The sequence below is a fragment of the Petromyzon marinus genome, chromosome 32, assembly GCF_048934315.1.
Source record: "Petromyzon marinus isolate PM22_M1 ecotype Great Lakes invasive population chromosome 32, UKy_Petmar_22M1.pri1.0, whole genome shotgun sequence".
Lineage (NCBI taxonomy): Eukaryota > Metazoa > Chordata > Hyperoartia > Petromyzontiformes > Petromyzontidae > Petromyzon > Petromyzon marinus.
Window position 1 is genome coordinate 1,842,295 of NC_133698.1, and position 21,748 is coordinate 1,864,042.

At 51.8% G+C, this 21,748-nt stretch overlaps 1 protein-coding gene across 2 annotated transcripts in view; it reads right to left on the reverse strand.

Moving 5' to 3' along the window:
- IGSF9B (immunoglobulin superfamily member 9B) overlaps positions 1–21,748 on the reverse strand; it is a 164,239-nt gene that overhangs the window by 72,617 nt on the left and 69,874 nt on the right. For both annotated transcript variants that reach the window (XM_032964378.2, XM_032964377.2), the window contains exons 2-3: positions 10,169–10,366; positions 1,414–1,560 (exon numbers count right to left, since the gene is read on the reverse strand). In XM_032964378.2, coding sequence (XP_032820269.1) covers positions 1,414–1,560; positions 10,169–10,366 — 345 coding nt within the window. The remainder of the gene's footprint in view (positions 1–1,413; positions 1,561–10,168; positions 10,367–21,748) is intronic.

The window sequence follows — 21,748 nt, forward strand, 5'->3', positions numbered from 1 at the left end:
TCATCCTCCAACAGTGCTGTGAGCAAATGGTTGCACCTTTACCCGTGCGATATCTGCATCACTCGTATTTCTACAGAGTCCAGCAACTATTTTGAGGGCGGGGAATAAAAATGCCACTTGAATCAATCGGCCAAAACAAACCTACCATTACCTTTATCAAGTGGGCACACAAATTGCCAAATTCATACACCGTTCACAAATTACCTAGATGCGTAATTTCACAAATTACATAAATTACCTAGACGGGTAATTTTTTTTACCTTGATGGGTAATTTGTGACATTGTGTGCTTTTTATAGAAGGGGCCGTTTCCCGAAACGTTGCCAATTACGTGCGTTCCCCTTTTCAGGCAGTGTCACCGAACGAGCACGTTGAGTTGAGAGTGAATTGGGTCAAAGCCACTAAGCAACGTCACACGCTCTCCCATGTGAAAGCACTTGCGGACAGGTGTCTGCGAAACATCGCAGCAGCCTTTGCGATTGCCTTGTGCTAGAAAATTATATTTGCGCAAATACCAAAACGTACTAATGGTTTTATGATTCCCCAACGTGGCGTGATACCTGCATAACACCGCAGTCAACAGCGAATGTGATTCGTTGCTGAAATTATTCACTGAGCATGGAGGCCGTGCTGATCTCCCGTTTCACAGTTCTAAGCCGGTGTTGGCAATTCGACATTCCTATGACGGGACCTAACGTAGGGCGCCTCTTTGTTTCGGCGTGGTCTGGGACTGTTTTTGTTGCCTTGCCCAAGCTTGCATATAGTGCTAAAACATCGGTAGGAATGTAAGTAATTGTGAAAAATAATAATAGGTTTTACCCTTGCTGTAAATCAACACGATTTTCTCTCCAACATTCCGGTGTGCTGTACTAATAATGAATTGGCATGTTCTGTTTACGTGACAAACCTTACTAATTGGCTGTGTCGGATGGTGGCGGGTTTAACGACACATTTATATTTATGTGATCTAACCCAAAAAAAATATACTATAGATGTGTTAAGATGTTCAAACACCAAATAGAAACCATGTGCAAGGAATCAAGTCTGCATGACATGTGGCAAAACATGCAAACAAACATGCTCTGATAATATAATACAGATTGGCCTACACCAGTCCCATAGCTAATGTATGTACTTCTTCAATTTACACTTATATACTTTATTTATTTTTCGTGACTTACCTATTCTCTACTTTGCACTCCTATCGTTTTCTGTACCATTTGTTGTTTATTGTAACCACCGCCGCCCCTACTGGACATCTGCAACTGAGAGCTTCGTCGGCTCGTCGGCTTCCTCACATTCCCAAAGCGCGTGGCCTACCGAGCCATCACCCTGCGAGATGGCTGCATCCCCACCACACCCGTCAGACCTGGGCCAAGAGGAGGAGCGGGGGTGGGGGGATACCGGAGCGTACCACGCACGGCCAGGTAGGTGCGAGTTCCGTTGGCGAAGGGGTCGTACTGCTTGTCCAGGAAGAGCACGTTACACTCGTACCAGCCCGAATCCTCGGCTTGCACCGTCTCCATGCGCAGAGAGCCCATCTCGTAGAGGCTCACCCTCCCTGCACACGCGCAACACAGCCACTCGCTCCATTATCCACGGTCGGACGCCAGCTCCTCCTTATTGCTCCTCTATCGTTGCTACCACCGTGAACTTCGCCCATCGATTCCTGCACCCGTGTTGAGGACTCAGTCTACGAGATGACCGTTTCATGCAATCCGCACTGCCATACTGTTGGTCACAACAACTCACCCACCTACTCACCCGGCCACTCACTCGCTCAACAAACTGCCAGTCACAACACTTCTCTCTGTGCTTCTTCCCTTGTACTCGGAGGCTGGACAGCTCCATGCTGATAATAAATAGGGTGCTACGGTAGCAAGATGTTAACTACTTCGCCTGGTGTACAGGAGTTCATGGGTTCAATCCTAACCCTGATGCCTGTATATTTGGAGTTTGCTTGTTCTCCCCGTGGTCACGTGGATTTTTCTCCGGGTCTTCCAGTTTTTCCCTCAAAAATTGTAATCATGCGTTTAGAGTATTTGGCTGATATAAATGTCCAAATTATAAGCCACTTCGTTGAGCTATCGTTTGTGGCCAGGTCGCTTCTGATAAAGAGCTATTATATTTGTATTATTTTATTGTTTCCCTTCTACGTGACTTTACCGAAAGAACCAAGGACATAAAAAAGTTATTAAAACATAAAATAAGAGGTAAATGTGCAGCCCTGCAGTTATTCGGTAAAGTCACGTAGGTAAAAAATAAAACAACAAAAATCACGACGTTTCGGCCACAACACAAGCGGCCTTCATCAGGTGAAGGGATCAGGCTGTCTCGAGGACAGCGCTGGAGTGAAACACAGCCACGCTCAGACCACGACCTTTAAGCTGTGTGCGAGGAAACAAGGTGCCTTGACAAAGGAATTAGCATAAAAATTAGAATTTGATTGGCCGACTTAACATGATGAACGGTGTAGAGGTGGTGTACATGCGGGTGCACATGCCGGTTGGCGCGGGAGGGGGAGTTTACCCCACCAATCAAATGCTATTTTTTATGCTAATTCCTTTGTCAAGGCACCTTGTTTCCTCGCACACAGCTTATAGGTCGCGGTCTGAGCGTGGCTGTGTTTCACTCCAGCGCTGTCCTCGAGACAGCCTGGTCCCTTCACTTGACGAAGGCCGCTTGTGTTGTGGCCGAAACGTCGTGATTTTTGTTGTTTTATTTTTTACCTACATGACTTTACCGAATAGAACCAAAGAGTATGGATCCTTGCAGTCACGAAAGCTTTAAATCTAGAACAGCCCTGCAGTTCTTTGCTCACGCACGTGCAAGGGTCTCAACTAGAGGGCGCTTTAGAGGGCCCCACGTGGGGGTATTTGGCCTACTCTTCCACACGGGCCAAACCTTTTTTTGTGATATTTTACACAGGAATGTAACTCACACACCGTGCCGTTAGAGTCCTCTGTATGATTGGCAACTCTGGCCAATGTAGCAGCCGCAGAAAAAAACTATTTGTTATTTTACCACTGAGCTATGTCGCTCTTTTTCAGAAGTGACCTGACTATCATAAATGATAGCCCAACGAAGTAGCTTATCATGTAGATATTTATAGAAGCCAAATACTCTTAATGCATGATTTTAAATTGAGGGAAAACCAAAGGACTCGGAGAAAAATCCATGTGACCACGGGGTGAGAGACATGCAAACCCCAAATATAGAGCAGGCATCAGGGTCAGCATCGAACCGATGAGCTCCTGTATGCCCGGCGAGGTAGTTAACATCTCGCCACCATGGCGGCCCACTATAAAATGTTGCTGCCTGAGATTTTATTTTTAAATCAAACTCGCGCCACCCTTCCCACCTCACTTTAGAACCGGCTCCGTTTGTCAGCCAAAGTACCCTGCTGATAAATATCACTTTTAGAAGAGGCTCCCGCTTCATGAATAATAAATCCAAGTGTTGTGTTGTGTGAACGAGAGGATGAAAACTTTCCCGAGGAGGGGGCGGCCGTAATTCCAGAAGCTTCTGTGTCGAGAAGTCGTGATTCAATCCCCCCGCCCCCTTCGCCGAGGCATTTGCCGCATCATCACAAATCATCACGACTTCAGACCGTTCACGTTCACATCTCCGGCTCTCTCGCATTCCCACTCCCAAACGTTGTACTCGCATTTGAGATAACATCGTGAATTCGTTTGGGAAACACAAACGCTCACGACTATGAAAAATCTTTTTCTATTTTTCTTTCTTCGAATTTTCAGTTGGTTTGATGGGCCATGGTGTGCACGGGGGCCGAAACCACACAAGAAGAGTGAGATAAGTCGTCATAACGTTTTTACATTCCCGGTGTCCAAACCTGAACCGTTTGTGGGAAGTAAACCAGATGAATGTAGCTCGTACCGCTTGTCGTGCACTGAGGAGATGGAGCGACGAAATCAGTTGGCGCGCAAGGGCCAGGTAGATTAGTATGGGGAAGCCTTGGGGTTGCCAGTGGATTGGCCATGATGGATGACGTTCGTGGGTGTCGTGAAATCTAGGCCAATGAGTAAATCAGCTGGAATGTGCCCGATTCTATCAGACTTCAGAATCTGAAGGGTATTTGGCCTACTCTTCCACGCCGGTCAGACATCTCGGAAGAAGCGGGAGTTACTTACACTTTACCCCACCACCACGTGACTTCCCGATCGACAAATCTGCGGTGAACCGATTCACCGTCGACTCCTGGGGTGGACAAGAGGCGGAGGAGTGAGGTTTTAAGAAACTTGCCCCGTTGCTTGAACCGGAGACATCTGGCTTGCGTCCAACGTTGCTGGCCATTACAACCACGGCAGCTTCCCGACAGGAGCGGGGAGAGGCGTAGAGGGACGGAGTTCATCTATGATTCGCAGGTCGTGTGCAGTGGGGTAAAATGTGGGCACTTCAACCTCCTCTAAGACGTCTGCCCAGCTTGAGGAGGAATAGACCAAATATCCACTCGAGTGGCTGTCGAGAGTTGCCTCGAGTTGGAGGTCATTCCGCTTGGAGTGGCGTCAGCTGGCACTTGCAGGGCTGCACCTTTGCCAGACGTCAAAGTGTTCTATCTGAATGTGCGCTGCACGTGGGTCACACGGCATGCGGGCGGCGTGGGCGATCCACACGCCTGACGTGACGGGGGGACGGGCGAGGGGGAGAGGGCGACGGTGGGGGACGACCGCACCCTTCCCCCCTTGAGACCCAGAACATGGATTGTATGATTGGTATTGACCGGAGAAGAATACATTGGATGCTATTGCATAAAATGTAAGGCATCGTTTAAAAAGCTAGACATTTTGGGAACCGCATCTCTCCCCCCCCCCCCGCCCCCCCACTGTCCTTAGAAACTCTCCCCCCCCCCCCCCCGCGTGTGACAGTCAGTGGGCTCGGCACGCCACTGCACCGCCGCTTGGACGCGGAACGCAGTGCCGGCAACACCCGAGCGTAGATGCTGAGGGGGGCAGTCGGTGGGTGGAGGGAGAGGAGGTGATAGATGGAGGGTGGGAGGGATGGAGGGAGAGAGGGAGGGACGGAGGGAGGGATGCACGGAGGGAGGGATGGAGGGAGGGAGGGAGGGAGGGATGGAGGGATGGAGGGAGGTAGGGAGGGATGGAGGGATGGATGGATGCAGGGATGCAGGGAAGCAGGGAGGGAGGGAGGGATGGAGGGATGGAGGGAGGGAGGAATGGAGGGATGGATCGAGGGATGGAGGGAGGGATGGAGGGAGGGATGGAGGGAGGGAGGAATGGAGGGATGGATTGAGGGAGGGAGGGATGGTGGGAGGGAGGGATGGAGGGAGGGAGGGAAGGATGGAGGGAGGGATGGAGGGATGGAGGGAGGGATGGATGGAGGGATGGGGGGAGGGAGGGTGGGAGGGAGGGTGGGAGGGAACGTTTCTCCTGCCGAGCTTTCGCTACCCCCCCCCCCCGCGCGGTACTCCAGTGCCCCACGGCCAGGCATCTACAGACGTCAGTTCCTGTGAAGTGCCCCCAAAGCAGCAGCGGTGGCGTGGGTGGAGAGGAGCTCGAGACGGGGGGGGGGGGGGGGGGGGAGATGCTCGGACCCAATCCAGAAAAATTCGCGTGCGACCGCAAATGGGTCGGGCTCAATTGCTGCCTCGGTCATCTCCCACGGCTGCCCTGGTTGAGCCACATGGAAGAAGAAATATTTTAAGTGCCAAAATCTTCACCAATTTCAGTTGTTGCTATTGTTATTATTAAGATTTTCCGTTTTACGTAACGCCATAAGTCTTGCGAATTGCATCTCTTGATGTCGCCAAGGAACCACAGACGAGCCAGAGGGTGGCAGCCAGGCGGTGAGTCGGTGCTGCCAACGATTGCCCAAGTTCTGCGGTCATCTATATATTAAGATGTGTTAATTAATGAGTGCTTATTATTATACAAGTGGGTGGAAACCGGAGCACCTGGAGAAAACCCACGCGTACGTGGGGGCAACGCTCTATCCCTTACCTTAGAGAAGGGGCAGATGACATTCGTCTGCACTCTGCTAAACTGCATTCTCCTGGCAACCCGGGGTATGGATCCTTCTTGACGCCCACGTGAAGGGAGTTCTCACAACCATCCGTGTGTGATCCACCAACCGTCGCCTCCTCCACAGTGCTGGATCATAGGCCGGGTGCAGCATCGGCACCACCCCCACCACCACCACGCACCACAGCCGCGGGGCCCTGCAGTGCGACGTTAGCGGCGCTAAGCTTGACAACAGGTGCGAGAAGCTGTGAGATTTGATGTTTACAGGTTATATCTTTACACTGCGTGCACGAGTTAGTCTCTGTGCCCGAGTGAGTCTGGTCGTGCTTGAGAGTGCCGCTCTAAACGATTGCAGTGTTTCCTTTGGTTTCAAGCGAGTCCCATTGACCCCGGCCCTTGCCCATAGAGCGAAATCAACTTGTCGGTTTCATACGGCACCAGAGCGAGACAGCAGAGCCGAGCGTAGGGCGCACTGCGTGATGGGAGATTACTGAAGGTGCCGACTGTGTTACGAGAATTGTCTCGGACAGACTTGTGCGCTCTCCTCAGAGGAAGAGCCGCAGGACCGGCCACGTGTTTCATCACAAATGTCGAGCGTTCTTGTTCGGAAGGGATCGGCGTTGAAATCCGCTTATAAAGCTAAGCCCGAGAGATCAAAAGCGAGGTCCGATGGTAATCTATTTAAGCATCAGCCTCCACGTGCACCACATCCAGGAATCCTCTCCGACTCGGTGCTCCATGTAAAACGCCACAGCGGTCTTCGTGTCCCCTCCCACGGAGGCTTCACCTGACGCAACCTCCGCTCCTCATAGGTGTCCCCCCCCCACCCCCCACCAAGAAGGGGAAGCAGCGAGGGGTTCTCGCTGCTCAACACAGCTCCGAGCGGTCGGGCTGGGGGAGATGGCCATCACGCGGCACCGCGGGGCTTGCGTCGGCTGCAGCTCCAGTTGATCGGTGATGGCACGCGCCTCGGAAACAACACGCCAGGATGTTCAAACACGTGGCTTACAGTATAAGCCCCTTCCAGTCAACTCTGGCTAACGGACAGCCACACGCATTCATAAACTCACGATAATCTCGTGTGGGGTCAACCCGTATTAAATGTGGATCGATTTACTCGTGATAACCTCGATTATAAGAGTTGCGTGCACATTTATAAATATATTTACGAAGGTAGAATGTCATTATTTCAGCGTGAACGGAACTATTTACGATGCACGTACAATGCACGTTAGCAGAAGCAGGTGAAGGTGAAAGGGTAAAGGCGCAGCCCTGCAATTGCCTGCTTACGCCACTGCTGGCAGAAGGGCCTCCACGAGAGGGAGCTCTAGAGAGCCCCTCTCCGGAGGATATTTGGCCTACTCTTCCACGCTGGTCAGACATCTCGGAAGAAGCGGGAGTTACTTACACTTTACCCCACCACCACGTGACCTGCCGATCGACAAATCTGCGGTGAACCGATTCACTGTCGAATCCTGGGGTGGACAAGAGGCGGAGGAGTGAGGTTTTAAGAAACTTGCCCCGTTGCTTGAACCGGAGACATCTGGCTTGCGTCCAACGTTGCTGGCAATTACAACCACGGCAGCTTCCCGACAGGAGCGGGGAGAGGCGTAGAGGGACGCCTTTACAAGAACAGGAACCAAAATATTCCTCAAGAGTCAATGGAATTAGTGACAAGGGCAGATTGAGGAAATCGAGTTGAACCCATTAAGGCTTGGCAGCTGCGGTACAGAACGTCCATGGGATGGAGACAGTTTGGGCGGCTCCTTGGAGAAAATTTAGGCATGCTAATAGCTACGGAATAACTTAAGAATTCTACTGAACTGCTGAGACGTGGGAAAATAAATATCTCAGAGAACACTGACAACATTTTCGAGAAGACGAAGCTACAGAGGAGGTGGGAATGGAGATGCCACCCACCCACGATGGGTGGCTGCGTGGCATCGCTGCCAAAATGTTGAAGAAGACATCGACAGCTTTGTGAGTAAATCAGAGCCTGCGCACGTAGGAGGGAACAGCTGCCACGGGACTGGGGAGAGAGAGAGACGAGACGTTGGTTTAGCCGGGGTGGCTTTCACATGGGTCACGTAACACCGGCTGCTATGCCCACAGATATCGGGTAAGCATCGCGCGTTGGCACGGTGCCACCAAGCCCTCGCGAAAGCGGGCGAGCCTCCGGCAGTGCGCCCGTGAGGAGACGCGGGAGAAGAGCGCTCCTCCCTCCCTTTCTCACGAGTGGCGGCGTGCACGTCGCGGAGATAGCGGAGAGGGGCGCGGGGGTTTTGAGGCGGGAGAAACGTTGCCGTGTGACCGCACAGGTCGTGGAGTTGGACCCCACCGACAGAATGATGGAGGAGACTTCTGGCGTGCAGAGGAGCGGCAAACCCCGCCAAGTTCAGCATCGATTGCCATGGGGAAGGCACTCAGGATGTGATTTGGCCAAGAAGGTCGTGGTGGGTGTGATGCGTGGGTGGGAGGATGGAGGGGCCAGAAAAGCAATGTTGGAATTTTTCCCACAATGCAGCTCTCTTGAGCAGCGAATGACAAATGGCGCGTGCATCCCGATTTGCAGAGACGACACTCGGAGTACACCGAGGCAGAATTGCAGCGTCTAAGCCACGCTACATGAGGACAGCACGCACACGGTGTGTCATCGTCGTCAGCCATGATCAATCGACTGCTGGATTAAAGGCATCCCCCCCCCCCCCCCCCAGGTCGTCACCATCTCTCATGGTCATGCGGTGCGACAATCAATCTTTCTCCGGCACGTGGCCTGATTTCACCGCTCCATCTCCACCATGGAGCTGTTTGCTTTATCAGGTATATATACATCGAGTATTCCAGGTAGGTAGAGATTGGAGATTTTTTTAAATGTATATTATTATTATTTGACAAGAGCCCCGTAAAAGCCATGGACCGTAATAATGGAGGGGGGTGGGGGGGGGAAATTCCGCAGACGACCGAAGTCCAAACTCAGTGCTCGTGGGTTCTGGGAAGGGGAAGGAGATGGGCTCACTACCCCCACTCACACAGGGGCTGTGGGTTCTTACATGGGGAAGGGAATGCGAGGGAAGAGGAAAAAAGTAAAGGAACAGAAGGGGTCAGGGGGTGGTGGGGGAGAGAGAGTGTCGCTTCTTAAATGAGTTGCTGAAGAAGCTCCCAGCTCATCGAGTGAAACGTCGGACATCACGCTGAACGACACGCGGTACGATCAGGATGCACGCCAGAGAGATGTGCACCACGGCCGTGATGCCGAGCGCAGTGGCACAGAATCCACGCCCAGAGTGTCTCTGCCATCCACAAAGGGGGGCGGGGGGGGGGGGGTCACGTTTCAAGTTCATGCAGAGCAATAACTACAATCTCACATTCAGGTGGTCAAGCTAGACAACCGCGTCAGGAGTGCCGGAGTGTATCCCTGTGATGTCTCTTTTATATTTGTGGATCGGTCGTTGCATCATTAGACGCTGTAAGGTCTGTTCTTGATGACCACCACAGTCGCTCACTGCTACTGGAGAGTTTTACATTTTCCATTTGTGCATCAGGTATCTGCATCTACTGCCATGGTTTGTGCAATGGATGCGGTTTAGGGTGGACCATGAGCTTCTTGGAAGATCAAACCCAGGGATCTTCTGCGTTGGGTCGTTCACAACAAGGCGGTGTCTGTGAGTTATTTTGCACTTCATTCAGCTCTCCGAGCTTCATCGGGGGTTGAACTCGCATCGTTGAAGATTACGAGCATGTGTCCAAAATAGCTTGGATCGACTTCAAGCGATGGCGAGGAACATATCCGAGTACATTCTGTGTGACCAGGTGAGAGCTCCCTCAAGAGGCCACGATGAGAGGTCTTGCAAGAGTCTTCCTGGCCCATCAAAATGACGAAACCAAAACAAAAAAGTAGAAGAATTCAAGTACGTCAACGAATCGAAGAGAAATCAGGGCACAAACAACCGCGTCAGGTGAGACATCGGAAATATCGCGCAAACACAAATCGACGTTGAACAATAAATTCCACCGGTCGCGCGAGTCGGCTCAGGTAGATTAACTTTCGACTGATCGCGGCACAATTTCAAAAGTTTACAGAACCGTTTATCAGACGCCGGAGCGGGGCAGAGAGGGCGGGGGGGGCAAACGTTGTGTGCGTGAGTGTGCAAGTGGTCGAGGTGGCGGTACCTGCGTACGCGGGGTCGATGCGCGGGGGGTACGACCCGAACTGGATGAGCAGCGGGAAGGGGATCTCGTTCTTGTACCACTCGATGACGTATGGAGGAGGCCTCCCCAGTCCGCCGTGGCTCACGTCACAGCCCAGGATCACTGTGTCACCTGCGCGCGCCACCACCTGGCGTCCCCTCCCCACGTCGCCGCTCCTCCCTGCGCCACCCGACGACATGACGCCAGCCACACGTTCGCCATGAGCGGGGAGAGGGCGGCGGACGCTCTTTGCCCTCTCGCACCGAGAGGTGACCAGGTTCGACTCCCGACTCGGTGCCCCTTGCTGCGTGGAGTTCTCTACCCCCCTGCTCTGCACGGGCTCCCTGCGGGTTCTCGAATCTACTCCCTTAGTTCACAAAAAAATTTTGTATTAGCCAGACATCCAAATGCTGCCAAATTACCTGGAAAGTACTCAATTGGGATTAGACTGCAACATTGCATCCTAGTGCAAGAACCTGGCAGGACCCTCCTGAATAAGTGTCTTGAGACTCAGTGAGGCATCCTGGGTGTACAAGCGTAATGCTGCCGTGCACACAGTAGTGACTTACGTGTAGCAAGCGGTGACAAAGATCCCCTGTCTAGCCTGAACAGACTGTTGGGGCAAATGCTGTTAGCAAGAACCTATGAAGGCTGACATGGCACGCGACGCCAGCACCACTTCCAGCCGCCTCTGTCTTCCAAGTGGCGATGTTTACACACTGCACCAGGTCCTCATTTAAGGCCGAATCGGTGCTAGGGGAGGCCCAGCACCAGTTCAGATAATCGTCACTGACGTTGGCCGTGAGCGCGAATTGAACTCGTGTGACCGGGTCCGTCGCGCGACAGCGCTATGAACGTGGCGGTAGCACACGTGCTGAGCGACACTCTCGCATCACACCTGGAGTGATTTAACCAGAGCTAAGCAGAAGGCTGCATACTCGGAATTTCATCGAGAGACAGAAAGGGGAACACGCGCATTAGAGAACACACACTCGCAGGTTAATAGACGAGGCCCGAGGAAGAACGTTTTAAATCTGTGCATTAAAAAATATATATCAACATCTTGGGAAGCTGCTTTGGTGTCATGGTTAGTACCCTGAGCTATGCAGCTCTTTTTCAGAAGCCACCTGTCCACAAATGATAGTTCAACGAAGTGGCTTATCGTGTGGTAATATATAACAGCCAAATACTCTAAACGCGTGATGTTGATTTTAAATGTCGAGGGGAAAACCCGGAGGACCTGGAGACCACGGGGAGACGGGGAGAGAGACATAACAAACTCCACATATACAGGCGTCAGGCTCGGGATCGAACCCATAACCTCCTGTATACCTAGCGAGGTAGTTAACATCGAGCCACTGTGGCAAATAAAGCACTGCATGGGCACAAGTGTTGTTTGCACGGATAACAATGGTTACCTTTGCCCACTCTCTGCATTAAACTTATTTTTCAGGTGGGGTGCTACCAAATGTTTTTCCTGCTTGGGGGGGGGGGGGGGGGGCGAGTGGGCAAGATTGCAGCTATGCATCACCTCATAAAAGTAATTTAAGGAGTTATTTTTAAGTCTGGAAAAATGTGGAGCGTAACGCCGGCTCACAATCGCCAACCCCCTTCTTGGAATTACGCCGCGGGGTGGCTAACGTTCACAGAGACGCAGTCCGAGCGTCGTGTTGAGACACTTCGAACAGCCGGAAGCTCATTTCCCACTGAATAAAGCCCGTAGAGCCAAGAAGCTCTTTGTCAAGGGCGACTCAGCCGGCAGACGACATCAAAGCATTCCACAAGGCATAATAATACTGTTAATGATAATTGTTTTTTTACCCTTTTATCTGGCAACAAAACTAACACCTTTTTTTACAAGGAGTCATGTTTGCATTGACTACAATACCTGCGGTCGGAATGCAAATAAAAAACATAACGTATGCACTATCCTTGAAATTGATTGGTCCACACCCGAGACCGCTTTCCTTAGAGCCTAGTCTCACATGGTGTTGGACCAGATGACGCCAAAAAGCGCACAACTCAAAGACAATGCACCATCAGAGTATGAGAGCTCGGGGTAAGCATTTACACCATTGGAACCTCCTTTGCCAGTAGCAAAATATTATAATAGTTCTTTTTACCCTCGCCACCCCGACACGTTCACCACCCTGACGTTCTGCCCACCCCGACGCTCGCCACCCCAACACGGTCACCACCACGACATTCCCTACCCCGACGTTCGCCACCCCGCGTGCGTGCGACCCACTGCCTCCGCAGATCTCGCGCCGACGCCAAACCGCTCCGCACGGCACAGTCATGAGGATTCATCTTAAACATTTTATTTTGAGGCTGCCAACAAGAGTGCAGTTCATGGCATTTGCATGTGTTATGACATCGCTGGATGCCACCATGTTGTGGGTTTCGTACCAGCTCTAGAAGGGCACGGTGTGTGCTGGATAATAGCACTGGATGGCACCAGGCTGTAAGTTCAGTGCCGGCCCTACAGGACATGGTGTGTGGGTGCCGACCTAAGGATAAGGTTGTGTGAGACCATGGCACTCTGGTTGACCCTGGAGGACACCTGACCGGTTAAGTTGACAGAGGGGCTCCAAGAGGGGGCTAGGGGAGTCACGTGATTGGGACCCAGATCCTTCCCCAGGATTCTGGAAGATGGACGTGGCCAAGGGCGGAGCCGGCTACGCACACAGAGAATATAAGCTGGGTCCCGAGAGGGCCCAAGGTTGTTCATCCTGGAACAAACCCTTCGTCTATGATCTCCGTTCAACAAGTCTTCCAGCACGTGGACCCCGGCGGATGTTCTAGTCCTGGGTCTGTAGTAACAGTAAGTGGTAGCTAGTGTAGTTAGCCGGGTGGTCACCACCTTAGGTTGTTATTCTGTTAAGGGGAAGTTACCCCGAGTGTTGGAACTGAATAAATGTGTTGCCTCCAAAGTCTATGTCTGCGACTCAGTTTAACCCATTACACTCAGTAACTCATTGAGTGCAGGTTCACTGGGTCACTTTAAAGTGGTATGCTGCTGCTCTTGCTGCTGCCTTTAGACATTTGGACCAAGTAAAACAGCAGCAGATGGCACTGACGCTCACACCTCTACAGGGGCACCACCCTTTCGATTTTATTTTGCGTTTCGCTTCCCCCGCACCATTTCACACATATCCTACTGGGCATCTGTGAAAAAAAGAGCTCCACAGCCCTCGGATTCCTCCAGCCTGAATCAAGATTACGATGCTGAAAGCGTCATGTGAATTCTGTGACCTCGGTGAGCGTGGAGAGAGAGAGAGAGCGGGAGAGAGAGTGGGAGAGACAGAGTGGGAGAGAGAGAGAACACCGACACGTCCCCGGAGTGCCGGTTCTGCGGTAAAGTGGAGACGGTGGCGCACCAATACGTGGAGTGCAAGAGCCTGGACTCGCTGTTCAAGGTCCTGAGAAACATCCTCCTAAGCTTCAGCCTCCACTTCTCCCCGACGGTCCTCATCTTTGGATACCCGAAGGGCGACGGACCCCAACAAGCTCGCCGTATACAGGGCGAGGAAGGTGACCCTGGAGGGGAAACGTCCGGCCAGCAGCCTGGGCATCTTCCATGCTCTGGTCAGAGTCAGGGTGTGGCTGGAGTTCCGCCATGCGCGGCTGACCCACGCCGTGCCGGCCTTCAAGGAGCAGTGGGCACTGGAGGAGGCCGTGTGCTCGGTGGCAGATGATGGAGAGCTCTGCATGCAGATCTGAGCTACCCGTCGGAGGCCGTTTAACTGTGAGAAGGGCTGTGTACAGATGCAGCACTTGTCGTACTTAAAAAAAGTGAGACAGTGAGCGAGAGAGAGCGAGAGCGACATGGAGTAGGAAGAGAGGGGGTAGAGAGAGAGGGGGGGGGGGGTAGAGAGGGGGGTAGAGAGAGGGAAGGGTTAAGGAGAGCAGAGCGAGAAATCTTTTGTTAAATCTTTTATTTAAAAAGGGGGGGGGGTTACATAAAGCAAAGCATTCAAAAACTAAATGATGAACGAAGCAAAGTGCCGACTACACCGAGCATCTTCTTGTTTCCTCTGATCGTAAAAAAAGGAGAGAGAACAGGTGAGAGAGAGCAGGAGAGAGAGCGGGAGAGAGAGCGTGAGAGAGCGCCAGATAGAGAGAGTGGGAAAGAGAGAGAGAACGGGAGAGGAGAGAGAGCGGGACAGCATGCCCCGTCACCAGCTGTCACTCACCGCGGCTCAGCCGAGACCGCTCTTGTTAGCGACGCGACGCTCCACGTTAACGAGGATTTTGCCGGACAGCTGGACTGACCAAGGCCTTCCAAGCCACCCTCTCAATATTCCACACAGCACCTCCTCTAAACACGCGACATTTCATTCCTTGCCTGCCACTCCATCGCCCCTTCTAGCCTCCGACTAGCATGGTTGGCTACGTACGGTGCGAAAGAAGCTCAACATACATATGTACGTGCATGCAAAGATAAAGGTGCAGCCCTGAATGTGTTTGCTCGCACCGCTGGTGGCAGAAGGGCAAGGAGCGTATATTGGCTGACACACACTTCCACCCTGGCAAAACATCTTGTAAGAGGTGGGAGTACCCACATTCTACCCCACCACACGGGTTCTGCCAATTGACTGACTGCGGTGAACCCAATTACGCTGCTCGGCGGAGCGGAGATTCAAGTAAACTCACCCCGTTGCTTCAACCGCCGCGCCGGAAGAATCAATCGAACCAGCCACCTTTGAGCGTCGCAAGCCCCGGTGTGCCAAGCGCATCTACACCACCACCGTGCCAGCGTCCGCAGTGGTAAATTGTCGCCGAGCGACGGACGGAGGAGGAATATTTGTACGGCTGGCCAGGCACCGCGTTCCCGGCGTCGCGACGACTGCGCCGTGTGTATGCCATAGCCTCTAGCGGGGCACCGCGCGCGTCGTGCCGGGGCGAGGATCCAACAAGGGGGCGGGGGGGCGAGCGCCGATATGTCGTCCTTCCCCCCCGCACCGCCAATTAACAATCTTGGCTACGTACGGTGCGAAATAAGTTCAACGTACACACACACACGCGTGCGTGCGTACAGCGCCAGCAGTCTCCCCCGTGCTTGCCGAGCCCCTCTTGGATAGACCCCGCCGTCGTCGGCATCGCTCTCTGCTGTGCTGTGCTCATCCGACAATAAAGAGTTGTCGTTTTTGCTGGGGAATCTGGCTGGAGTGCAGCTGCGGATATCGCAAATGGCGCGTTTAAAACTGCCCGTTATGTGGAGCGCGCGGGGCGCCACTGTCTCTACCATAAGAGGCGGTGCGACGATCAGACCGCGGAGCACGTGGTCATGCCCCGACAAAGGAGACACTGGCACAGCGGTCTAATGGTCAGCTCGCTGGACCTGCAATCCGCAACTGCCCGGTTCTATTCCACCTCCCGGCGCGTCGTTCGAAACAATGGGGGCCAGCTTCTTAAATTCCCTCTCCGCTGCCTCTCTCCACCCACCGGTGTGAATGAACGCGCGTGTGTGTTGAACTTCTTTCGCACCGTACATCACCAACCGTGCTAATCGGAGGTTTCGGGGAAGGACAACAAACAAAAACACAAAAGCAGATCGAAAGAGTTTTCAATTAAGATTTAAAAGTGCACAGCGCCAGTGGCTTCCTAAAATCGGAAGGAAGGGCGTTCCAGACGACCACAGAAGAGCATCTGTGGTTAAACCACAGTCGACTGGCAGGTTGCGAGTAGTGGCATCAAGTGTGAGTACTCCCACCGTTTCCAAGAGGCCTTGGTGGTGCGGAAGAGTAGGCCAAATACCCTCTCAAAGGCTTCTTTAGAGCTCCCTCTCGCAGAGGCCCCTTCCGCTGGGAGGGGTCACAAGCGAGCAATTCTAGGGCTGCGCCTTTGCCCGGTTTTTTTGTTAACGAAGGGATTGGTGGAGAGTCTATGGTCACGACGGGGAATGATTCACAGCAGACTCTCTGCTGATCAATTAATGTTGCTCAGCATGCACCACGCTGCGCTTGTGGAAGCACGCGTCAAGTTCCTGGCCAAGAGAACAGTGGCTTCGTTTCAGCGGGAACAGCCCCGTAACACTGTCCCGGGAATCATCGTGGCAGCCTCGTCATCCATCTCGCCGTATTCTGTCCTCATGATAATGTGACGGTGTGCGGTCACGTTTGGTGGGGTGTGGCGGTGCTGTCTGGTCGTGTGCGGTGGCTGGGAATGTGGTTGTGGGGATCGGTAGTGTAGCAGTCAGTATTCTGAGCGAAAAATCCACCGACCCGAGTTCGATTCCCGCTGATGGCCAACACTGGTGGCGATCATCTGAGCCAGTCCTGGGCCTCCCCTATGTCGACTCAGCCTCAAATGAGTACCTGGTGTGATGTGTAATGATTGTCACTAGGGAGACAAAGGCGGCCGGGCGTGGTGTTGGCCACCAACCCCCTTGTGTACTGTCCTGGCCTTCATAGGTACTCGCTAACAGCACTTGCCCCAACATTTTTTTAAGGCTATATGGGGGATATTTGTCTTTTGACTTTTGTGGTGTGGTGGTGGTATGTATGGCGATATGCGACACCTGTAAACAGCGCTTATTAGTGTTACCAGGTGTTATTAAGGGCGGTAATTGAATGTAACGTCTCCTCTTTCATAGAAACTGTCTTCAATAAGCACACGCAAACGTCCGTGACGTCAAATCGCGAGTGACACACGGAGGCCTGACAGACGAGCCCAGATCAGGCCAAGTGCTCTGCGGGCGAACTGCTTCACGCCAAGCTCCATTGGGCACATTCTGTCATCCGTAAAGTCTGTTATCAATATTTATCCTCAATAACCATTCACTCCTCTTCGGGACAGCTTTGCTCGAGATGTTAGGCCAATGCCGCACGTCACACATCCAACCATCACGCATCGCGCCCTGGCCGTTTAACCAGTGCAGTATTTGTACACGATGATGTGACTGATTTTTAAACGCATGTTCACATGTTTGACGTTTTCACATGTTTGATGTTTTCACATATCCGCCCATAGCTCAGTCTCCGGCGAGTCGGATGTGCTGCGTTCCACTGTCTGGTAAATTGCAGCAGGAAATTATCATGCCAAGAAAATGAACCACACGCACAGGAATACTCAAATTGTATACAGATGATCAGCAATCTACGTTATGTCCTTGCCTCTTACAGACAACTTGGTTGCTCAACGCACAGAATGCCTCAAGCACAACATGCTTGCATCAGCGCATGATCCAGCAACCCAACTCTTAACATCCTCGCAACGCACGCTCGGGTTCATGTCCTCTCGGCAAAGACGTTTCTGATGTTAAAGATCGGCGATGGTTGAAATACATAAGCGTGATCCCTTCCATGCCTGGACAAGAGAAGACAACCTCCATGCAGTCGCACTGATGACAAAACGAAGACCAAAGAAAGCAGCGCTCTCCCGTGTGTATTCGGGTTGCACCGCGTGTTGTTCGGCACGATATCCGACGTTTCGCTTCGCGCACTGAGGAGGCCTTCTGCGGGACTTGAATGTATGCCAAACACGCGGTTCATAACCAAAGATGCATTGGAGAGCTATATAAACTTTTGAACTTTGAAAGAGAGATGCTGCGTGATTTCTCCCATGTGTAAAAGTGAATATGCTACTACGGACGATTTTCAATAATATCAGCAGTAGTTGGACGTCCATGGAAGGGTTACGTAAATCACCTCGGTCAGCATATTAAGAGATAATCTGAGCACATTGCAAATTCCAGCCAACAAAAGGCGGAGTGGATTGGAAAGGCAGTCTAAAACTGTATTCTAGGTAAATTTCACAATGATCCATCAAGTTCTTAATTTTCCAGATCATAAAAAAAATCTCTCCATATTTATCAATTGGGTTTACGCCTGTATTGCAAACCAATGCAGGCTGTGTCTGTGGAACATAGCAGCTGCTATGAGAATGGCACGAATACCCAATCACACCAAATTACTGGAAGAATTGTTGCTTACACAAAAGTACCATGGTTATGATTCTCACCATTGCGGTCTCTCAGGGTGACCAGCTGTGAATCGTTTTTCATTGGCACTTTGTCAACTTCAGCAACGGTCGTGCTACAGAGGGACTGCTCGCTGCCATGCAACTGTGGAATTCCTACTATTGGCTCAAGGCAGTGATGAAAATGAGTGCTGGCCCGTGCTGTCTGAGCACGGAGACACGTTTCAAATGAAGGCGAGCTGCTGGTGTCAACCATGTAAATTAAGCACGTGTAATTGTACTAAGCTCATGGTTTACCCCAAACCGCATCCACTGCACAAACCATAGAAGGAGATGCGGATACCTGATGCACGAATAGAACATTTTAAACTCTCCGGTAGCAGTGTGCGACTGTAGTGATCATCCATAACAGGCTGTACAACGTATAACGACGCAATGGCCCGATCCACAAACTCGAAAGAGACATCACAGCGATGATTCTACACTACTCCGCTTCTCCTGACGCGTTTATCTGGGCTTGACCACCTGGATGTGAGATTGTAGTTGTTGCGCTGCATCTCCATCAGCAGCCATACGGTAAGAAGACGAAGGGAAGAAGTGTCGATTGGGGTCACCACCTTTGGCACTGCAGACAAAACCGGGACTTGTTTCTCACTCAGCCTCGGTCTGTTCTCAAAACCTTGCAGTATCATGTAAAAAACGAGATGGTGGGTGCTTAATAAATGACGCCACGAAGCGGTCCTTAACGAGCCGCCGCATGCGGCTCCGGAGCCCCAGGTTTGCCGACCCCCTGGACCAGAATATCACCACGGCAATACCGCTCCCAGATCTCGGTGCAAATCAATTCCTGCCGCACGAACACGGGCGCCATTTTCACGACTGTCTGAGTCAAACTTAAACTTGCAAACCATTTTCTCTATTTTGCACTCCTATCGTTTTTTGCTGTAACTTGCTGACCCGCTCATACTGGATATCGGTGAAAAAGAGCTTCACAGCTCATCGGATGCCTCCTGCAGTCTAAATTAAGATTGCGATTCTGGTCACGCAATTGGGACGCTGCCCTCGTGTTAGCGGTCAGCACACTGGACTCGCAACCCAGACGTCGCCGGTTCCATCTCCCCAGTTGACAGTTGGAAACGCTCGGCAACTTTCTAAATTTCCCCTCGCCTCCGTCGACACGGAAAATTAGAAATGGGTCAACCACAATTGTTTGGCCAATAGCTCGCTTAGGGCGGGATAAAGTGTGGGGACTCCCGCCTGTTACAAAAACTTCTAGGCACAAATACCCTCCATGGGGCCTCTCGAGAGCTCAATCCAATGGAGGCCCTTCTGCCAGCAGTGTCGCGAACGTCTTGCCACCGTGGTGAAATGTTACCTCCCTCACCTGGTTTGCAGGAAGTCGTGGGCTCAATCCAGACCCTGACGCCTGTATATTTGGAGTTTGTATGTTCTCCCCGTGGTCGCATGGATTTTTCTCCGGGTCCTCCGGTTTTCCCCTCCACATTGAGAATCAACGTGCGCTTAGAGCATTTGGCTGCAATAAATTTACACGTGATAAGCCACTTTGTTCAGCTTTCATTTGTGACCAGGTGGCTTCTGAAAAAGAGATAAATAGCTCAGTAGGCCTTGCCTGGTAAAATAAATAGTAGTTAGAAGTAGTTCAATTTCAGGGCTGCACCTTTGCCTTCATTGGGAGCCCCTTCGGAATACAACTCAAGGTTAGGCAGCCCCTAGCGACGCTGGGTTAGTTCTCACGCTCGTTTCACACGTCGGAAATATTGCAGGCAGGCAACCATGGACAGCGTCATCCGCGTGCAGTGGCTCGCGCTTTGCAGCGGTTTCGCTCCCCTGTCCGTCGACGTGCGTTTGCATGGCGAACTTCTTTCGCATTTCAACTCGTGTGCAGGAAGGTCAGAATGAACCGGCGACCTCTGAATTGCAAGTCCAGTGTGCTGGCCGTGTACGTTGAACTTCTTTTGCACAGTACGCAGCCAACCGCACTAATCGGAGGTGCATGGGGAAGGACAACAAAACTAAACACGTAAAGCAGTTCTAAAGGAATGAGTTTTAAATCTGGATGATTTAGCTCCAGTGGCTTCCTAATCTCAGTCTAGTCCAGGGGGTCGGCAAACCTGCCGCTCCGGAGCCACATGCGGCGGCTCGTTAAGGACTGCTTCGTGGCGTCATTTATTAAGCACCCACCATCTCGTGTTCACCCACCATCTCGTGTTCACCGCGTGCATTGCGGCTCTTAAAACACTGACGGTTTTTTTTGGGTTATCGAATTCGACCAAAAAATGGCTCCTGTTGTTATTTTGGTTGCCGACCCCTGGTGCAGGCAACGATACGAGCGCGCGATTGTGAATGTGTTTCCATCGCCGGAGACGTGCGTGTGGGTGACAGGGCAGCTACCGCTCGCTGCCGTATGCACAAATATTTGTCCCGAGTAGAGATAAAGTATGAAATGGGTAAAAGTGCAGCCCTGCAATTTCCTCCTCACATCACCACTTGTGGAAGGGTATTCTTTGGGTCTTTCGGTAAAGTCACGTATATATGTTCAAGGAAAATAACAAAAAATCACTTGTGGAAGGGTCTTCACTCGACGCTCGATGGACCTCTCCGGAGCCTCCTCTATAGGGTAATTGGCCTACTCTTCATAGCTAGGCCAGAATTCATGGAAGAGGAGGGAGTACCCACACTTTATCCCACCACACCCGACCGGCCGATTGACTGTGGTGGACTCATCCATTCTACTGAGTGGACTAAAGTGTGGAGATTTAAGGAGCTTGCATCGTCGTTGTAACAGTCGTGCCGGGAGATAGAATTAAACTGTGCAGTGTGCTGAGCATCACAGCATCCCGATATGAGACTATGAAAAAGATAAATTGATTAAACTATTAGGTAATTAATACAGTCTGCAAAAAGAAATAGCGTTTATGTTAAAGATGGAACTGGATTACACTATTCACGTCGAAATCCTAATTACTTAATACAAATTATATTCACGTCAAAATATTAATTTAACTCTTTTAGTCACATGTTTTTTTTACCCCCACTGCATTACAATCAACACAAGGAGAGATTTCCGTTGAGATATTTTCGCACTATAATAAGCTCTCAGCGAGGGCGATGGCGCTGAACCAGCCGTGGGTAGCGCCAGCGATCGGGCCGCTCCCTCCCGTCGAGGCCCCTCCCGCCGACAGTGGCCTGAGAGTTGGCAATTGCAGGGCTGCACCTTCGCCTCTGCAAGCTTTACAACTTGCGTGTTTCAGGCCACTCGTGCTGGGTGCCAAGTCCCTTCCTGCGCCGTGTCGAATGCCACGACCGGGAGCCGCTCGCTGCAGCAGCCGAGACGCCTGTCTCAGACCCTCCGATTCGACGCTACATGGCTACGTATCGCGTGAAAGATGTTCAACAAAACAGTCTGTTATCCTATAACGCGGTAGTAGTTGCTGCGTTTCTGAAGAACACTGCGTGATGGAAAAATCGCGTTATAATAAATAATATACACTATAGGGTAAAGCACAGTCCGCAATGACACGTGAGATGCGTGCAGAGGCACGTGGGTAGCATCTAGAAGCATCCAGCAGCATCCCGACTCGTGCGACGCCACGCCGAGGCAGCCGCATGACCGCTTGT